General features: G+C 40.4%; 1 protein-coding gene and 1 pseudogene across 1 annotated transcript in view; both read left to right on the forward strand.

Moving 5' to 3' along the window:
- The window catches only part of PREX2 (phosphatidylinositol-3,4,5-trisphosphate dependent Rac exchange factor 2), a 182,301-nt gene that overhangs the window by 92,104 nt on the left and 83,004 nt on the right, over positions 1–7,193 (forward strand). Inside the window, exons 26-28 of the mRNA XM_015598604.1 lie at positions 55–262; positions 6,289–6,468; positions 7,037–7,074. Coding sequence (XP_015454090.1) covers positions 55–262; positions 6,289–6,468; positions 7,037–7,074 — 426 coding nt within the window. The remainder of the gene's footprint in view (positions 1–54; positions 263–6,288; positions 6,469–7,036; positions 7,075–7,193) is intronic.
- Positions 1,820–1,938, forward strand: LOC112472740 (annotated as a pseudogene).

Below are 7,193 nucleotides of genomic sequence, written 5' to 3' on the forward strand. Positions count from 1 at the left end.
ACTATAAGTTAAAGGTAGTAAATATCACCGTGGCATGATTTTTTACCTCCTCAGGGAAACTGAGCCCTATGGTGTACATTCAGCACACGATTACGACCATGGCGGCCCCTTCGGGCCTGTCCCTGGGACAGCAGGATGGTCACGGTCTCCGGTATTTGTTAAAAGAAGAAGACTTAGAAACCCAAGATATCTATCAAAAACTGCTGTGCAAACTGCAGACTGCACTGAAAGAGGTGGAGATGTGTGTTTGTCAAATAGACGAGTAAGTATTTTAGTTACTATATTTTTAAACGTGCCTAATAAAATAGCTATAGAAAAACGAGACTTTTGAACATCCATCATTCTCTCTTTAGTTTTTGGAAAATAGGAGATTTTTGCAGACCATATAGATCCTCTTCATTCTATCACCTTAAAAGTGATAGAACATGGCAAATATCAATAGCTGTTTATTTTAAGGAAGCATTTAGTACCAGGGAGAGGATGACAAAATTTTATTGTATAGAAAACACTAAATAAGTTGTAGTGTGACAATATTAAATTGAAAGATATGGTCGAAAGGCTACTGTGTATAGGGATTTTCTTGTAGCTTTTACAGAGCAAAGCACAGTATTTAGTGTATAGGCACTCGATAGATATTTAGCAAAAATATAAAATATAACAAATCATTACCATACTTCCTAAATGAGTAAATCCAAAATTATGTATCCCTGAGACCAACAACCAATACTTTTTTTCACCTCCGGTTGAATCAATGATCTACTAAGCAATACTCTAAATAGTTGTGGCAATAATTTGAAAGTTTTTACCAAGTGAGGCAGAGTTAATGGTAACTTTTCCAAAGAGATGAATGCTGATTCTTATGTAAGAATTCGGTGGTTGGCGAGTTGCCTGAACTCTGTCGGGTGATTTTCCTCATCATTGTGTGTGATTCTGTTCCACATCTAGTCAAGGCAGCTGTGCGTGGTCAAAACAGTGTGGGATTTGGGGCAGCACAGTGTCTCATGTGAAAACTGCGTAAAAAAATAACAAATTACTAGTTCGTGGTGAAAAATTATAAAAATTAATGCGAAAAGTGATCAACATAGTGCATAACATTATGCTTGCTCATCACTCAAGGATCGAAATCGTTGAATATATCCGAAGTTGGTAGAATCTGAAAATGGTATAAACACCTCTAATCCTCTTTTAATTGTACCTCAGTTTGAGTTACAGATTTAGATTGCTGTCGGATGTGTGTTGTGTAGTTTGCATACATAAACATCATCTCATACTTCCATGGATAATTCAGTGTTGACAAAGTAGTTTGAACTTAGTCTAAGCCTTTGTTGCAATTAGACATTATACTAATAAAGTCTTAAATGATATGATGTCTTATTTTATACATCTTTGAAATTTAGAGATCAAAATCATCATAGTGGATGCATCAGATTTCTATAAGAGTATCTTTAAATATTTACTATTTTCTATGCTATTTTTCCTGATGTTTTAATGAGTCAATTTAGAATTAAAATTCTGTTTTCCTATGTCTCATACACTAGTTTTTAAAAATTCCTTATAATATTTGGTATATTATATTGTGACTGCCCCATTTACAGATGAATTAAACAGTTTGAGGTTGCTAAGAAGACAGAAGGCGATTTTTAAACAATTGTGTGATACTTTTGAATTGTCTTCGAATGACCATGTGCCTTGTGACAGAGAAATTCATATTTTAGGGCATTATATTTTGCTCTATTTAACAAATCAGATTTTATTATATGATATGCTCTATATGAGAAACAAGTTTTTGTTCTCCCCTGAGGTATTTAAGAAGTGAATAGTCTACAGTCATGCCACCCTGAACACGCTCGATCCCATCTGATCTCGGAAGCTAAGCAGAGCCGGTCCTGGTCAGTACTTGGATGGGAGACCACCTAGAAAGACCAGGTGCTGTAGGCATTAAAAAAAAAAAAAGAATAGAGGAAGATTTATTATTAAGGCAATAAATAGTAGCATTAAATCATGTATCCTAGATATCAGAGGGTTTTAGGTGAACATCTAGACCAATCCCATACTTCCATTCAGGCCAACAGTTTTTACTCTTATGTGTTATGTCCTTTGTCAATGGCAGGACTATTGATGTGCCTGAGTGGACACGGCCTGGGAGACGAGGCTTCTGATACATTGACTACCGAGCACTGCCTGGCAGTTCTCCGGGTTTTGTCTATATTAACTTTTTAACTTTTCCTTTTTAAAGTCAGCTAATGTAGATGTATTTTTCAAGAAAACGGTTAGAGTCAAGGGGCTTCCTTTCCTTGGTTTAAAATGGTTTATATTTAAAACACCAGTTGCAGAAATAAGTTAAGCTATTTTTATTAACCGAAACTACTAAACATGATTAACCGAAACTACTAAACATGATTACCTATTTTTACTTAAGATTTTCCCACTCTGTTCTTCTAAAGGCCTTTACCCAACTGTGCATATTTATGAGGAAAGTGAAATGAGCAAATGACTTGAGAGACTTCCTTGGTCATCTCTGTGCGTGCCATATAATTTAATTCTAAATATAAATAGGTTCCAGATAATTCAACGTGCAGTGTAATTACTTTAAGACAGTACAATTGTCCAACAGCCTGGATTCCCTGTTGCTTTTAGAGATGCTGCAGTGCAGTCGAGCTTGACAAATTATTTGAAAAGCTAGTTACCAAACAATTTTCCCACCATGTAGTAATTATTCTTGGTCAGGCATAGATGTCTCTGTGGAGTGGAGAAGCAGATCTCAGGGGCTTTGCCAAGTTTTGAGAGAAATTGCATCACGACATCCCATTGCTAGCCTTTCTAGAAGTCATTCGTTCCTGTAAAAGATCCTGATGCTGAACTTGTTTTTCCATAAAGTCTGGTTACCCTGTCACTCGGGGACACTTCTCCTAGAAATAAAATTGTATTTAACACATAGGCATTCCACTAAATCTTCCCACTTCGTTCAGATCCAAAGATGGAAGTTGAGATGAATTTTCTGTCCAGCAACATGAATTAAGGTGATATCATAAATTTAATCAGTACTTTGTGATTCTTGTTTCATCTGGGGATGCTAAATACTTTTGCCTTTTGATGGTTTATTTTCCAGTTAATGGCACTGAAGTACTAGACACAAGTAAAAATAATTTGTGAATAGTCCAAAACCTTCCACGGGATTTTAAAGTACAGGGTTTGTGTATTTTCACAGGGAGAAAATGTGTAAAGAGCCGGGGGGGCTATTGGAGATAGGACATTTGAGAACAGACTTCATTTGGCAGGTGCCATATGCCTGAGGATTGAGGCGCGAACAAACTGCTGGTGGGACATTTAGCAGGCTGGGGGTTACAGACAGGAACAATAGGGCTGGTGGTGGAATTATCTTTGAGGTTCCCCAAGCATTTTTCCGGTAAATGTATTAAAGAGAACACAGCTTAATACAAACTAACATGTATTATAGATGTGTATGCACCAGACACAATGAGATCATTACGTGCTCCATCTCTGTGATGTGGTTTATGAACCACTGGGATGTATCACCGATGCCTCAAACCTAAATTTGTTTCCAAAACTGAATTCTAGATTTTATCGTACTCTACTCTAGTTCAACCCCTCCACCGTGAGGGGCTTCCCTTTCTCAGTAAAGTATTCCCCGTCTCTTCCGTTCATGAAGCCAGAATCCAGGTACCATCTCTGATTCTTCTCTTTCCATCCCCTTCACCTTCAGTACCGCATCGAGCTCTGTCAGTTTCATACCTCACAATGTATCTACCCTTAGACTGGGTCACCATCGTCCCCTCACGAGTGCCTGCTGTAGGGGTTTTCAGCTGTGCCTCTCTCTGATACATTCTACATTCAGCAGGTGCCAGAGAGGCTTGTAAAGGTAAATCATGCTGGTCCCCTGCTTAAACCCACTTAATGGCATTACAATGCAATTAAAATATTACCGAGCACATTATCGTGGCCTGCTCGACCTTGCGCAGCTTCTCCTGCTCCCCCTTCCTAAACTCGTCTCCTTGAGCTCCAGCTGCGCTGGCCTCTTTCCGTTCTGGCACTTGACAGACCTCCTGCTCAGCCCTGCCCCTGAGCTCTGCGTGGCTGGCCTTCCAGGCACGCAGGTGTCAGGCTAACGGCAGGTGTGTAGAGAGGCTGTGCCTAGTTCCCTGGGATAGAGTAGATACTTCTGTGTCCCAGCCACTCACGTCCTGTTTTCCTAGACATCTTCTACTTTCTGTACCTGCTTTTTACCCCCTTCATTGTTAGGTTAATGAAAACAAGCCTCTCAACAAGGCTTCCCCATGCCCGTCAGAGTCACAAGGTCTCTGCTCCATACTGACCTCACTCAAGTCCAAGCTAATGGAGCCCTCGTCAGTTGGAATGTCTCGAATTGTCACTGAACGGGGCTGAGAACGAGAACACTGGCAGAAAGTCTTTCACCTAGAAGGGACGCATGTCACGTCCACTGACTTCTAATTTAAAAGATACATAGAGCTCAGAAGACTCCTTGCAGAATGAGAACTCCTGTACCTTTTCTCTTTGGTATTCAGAGATCGCCTGTCTATGCATGTGTGGGGCTTGGGTAATTGGAGTTAATCTAATGTTTTAGTCTTTGGGGTGAAGGGAGTGAATACACACAAAGTCTGTCTTACATGACGTAAAAGTTTCCTTCCAAATAGAAAAACTGTGTTTAAAGTAATTCCTAGCCTCACAGGGCCTTGAGCAATGTAACACCGTTTCCTGATTTTCATTGGTGTCTAAAAAACTATATATATATAGAGAGAGAATGTTATTCCCACGTCATCTTACACCACAGACCTTACCTGACTACGCGGTTTGAAGCTGCAGCTCTGGCTTCCTACCCTTCTTTATTTTTCTTCTTAACATTTGTCACTACCTGATACCCTATACAGTTTACTCGTTTGTTGTTTGTTTCCTCCCAGGAGAATTTACTCTGCAAGAGGGCAGGGGCTTTTTGTTTTATAAGCTGCGACTTGCATAGCACCGAGAACAATGCATAGTACAATAAATGTGTCTAATCAGTTAGATAGTGAAATTACTTAACGAATATTGACTCAGTGCACAGCATTGGGTTTGATGTTATGGGATATGTTTTAAGAGGTGTGAAGCGTTTTCATGGCCTTGAAATAGCAAAGCAAATGATGCCGCTGTGGAAAAACGAGTGGGGAGATTGGTGCGTGTACTTGACGAGGACAGGCTGTCATCGCTATTTGGTAGATGAGATGATAGTGGCCGGCTGGAGGAGGCATGCATGGGCCCGTTTTCCACATGTGGTTTAATTTATTTTGCAAGTTTTAGAGCACGTTGCTTGATAGGAAAGACTATTCCTTTTTTTTTTTTTTTTTTTTGCGTAATTTTGAGTTAGTTCTAACAGAAACCTTTTACAGCCAAACATTCAAGGCTAGAAATGGTGGAATCAGTGCTACTCAAAGTTCAGAGTCGAGGTTTAAAGCAATTCGGCCTCTGAAGGTGGAGTTTTCGCCTTGAGCCGAGTTGGAAGAACTCTTCACGTGGGCGGATTTGTGACGTGTCATCCTGACTGGATTGCGGAAGAGGTGGGAGGAGCCCCTGCTGGGTTCCTGTCTTCACCTTGTGTGTGACTCTGTTTAGTGTCTTATGCTCATGACAGCCAGGACTCCTGTCGGTCTGAGCAGTGAGAAAGGGTTGCCAGTACAATATTCTCCTCGTCGAATAGAGAAAACCTGGGAGACCCCCGGGTTGGGGGGGTGCTCAATGGATAGATGGGTTTTTAATATCTGAGGCTTAGCTACTGAGGATATTTGAGCACATTTAGTGTTTGTTTTAATATTTGAGTAGCACTTTAAAGGTTCCCCAGTATTTTCGTATGATGGTGACAGTGGCAATAATGGCTAAGGGAGGGAGGTGACACCCACTGAGTACCAAGGATGCGTCGTTCTCATTCTCACAGCCATCCTGGGAGTTAGTTATTTTTATTATTCTCATTTTTTAGATGCCAAAGAGAAATGTCATAGCTTTGCTTCGATAACAAAACTAATAATTTGGAGAAGCAGGATTTGAACACAGCTTTCTGGTCCAAATTATGTGCTATTTCTCTTATTCTGGGAGGAAAAATTGACCTTTGTGTGACAGGCTTTTTATGCAGTAGAATATTTATTTCACATGAAACATAGACACACTCTAGACATATTTGTAAGTCTATCATATCTACAAGTAAGACAGTTATCTGTAGCAGCCAGTTTGCAAACAACGTGCATTTATTCTTTTTTTCTTTTTTTAAATATCTCAATGCAGCCTTCTGTCTTCGATAACATACTCTCCTAAATTAGAGCGTAAAGCATCAGAGAGCCTAGTGCCACTCGACAGCGACAATGAGAAGGGGGAGAGAAACAGCAAACGCGTCTGTTTTAACGTGGCAGGAGACGAGCAGGAAGATTCAGGTCATGACACCATCAGCAACAGAGACTCTTACAGGTAATTCATTAATTCCTTAAGCTGATTTCATCAACAAAGTCAAATGTGATTCTGTATTTAACACAATGGTCTCGAAAAAATTTTGCTATTGTCGTTTTCGTTTTTTTACTCTCACAAAATAACCTCTGGCTCTTACCGATGCCAGACAGAGTGTAGTGAGACAACATAAGCTTTCGAATGTTTCCCTGTTATCATCTGAGTAATTTGGAAAGAGCATTTTTTTTCTCTAGTGGTGTGGACCTAATTTGGGAAACCTCTTGTTCTGTCATGGATTGTATAACATGAGTAGCAAATAAGCAAAACGTGCCTCCATTAACATTTTTCAAATATCTGGTTCCGATTACTGGAGAGCGGGGTAGGAGAGAGCCGTTCTTTTCATCTTGTTTCTCCTCTTTCTTCTTCTGCTCCAAGCCAGTTGGACTAATCGCGCTCGCTCACCTCCACAGCCAGCCTTGTGTATTTCTCTTGTCTTGCGTGCCTTCTCTGTAATTTTGGTGGGGCAGCTGTAACGAAGTACTACAAACTGAGTGGCTTAAATGACAGTAATGTATTTATTTATTATCCACAGTTCTAGTGCTACCAGTCCGAAACTGAGGTATCAGCACGGTTGGTCCTTTCTGAGGGCGGTGAGGGAGGAATCTGACCCAGGCTCCTCTCCTTGGCTGGTAGATGGCCATCTTGTCTCTGTGTCTTTTCACATCATCTTCCCTCTAAGCCACGCATGG

Source organism: Pteropus alecto, unplaced genomic scaffold (assembly GCF_000325575.1).
Source record: "Pteropus alecto unplaced genomic scaffold, ASM32557v1 scaffold87, whole genome shotgun sequence".
Classification (NCBI taxonomy): domain Eukaryota; kingdom Metazoa; phylum Chordata; class Mammalia; order Chiroptera; family Pteropodidae; genus Pteropus; species Pteropus alecto.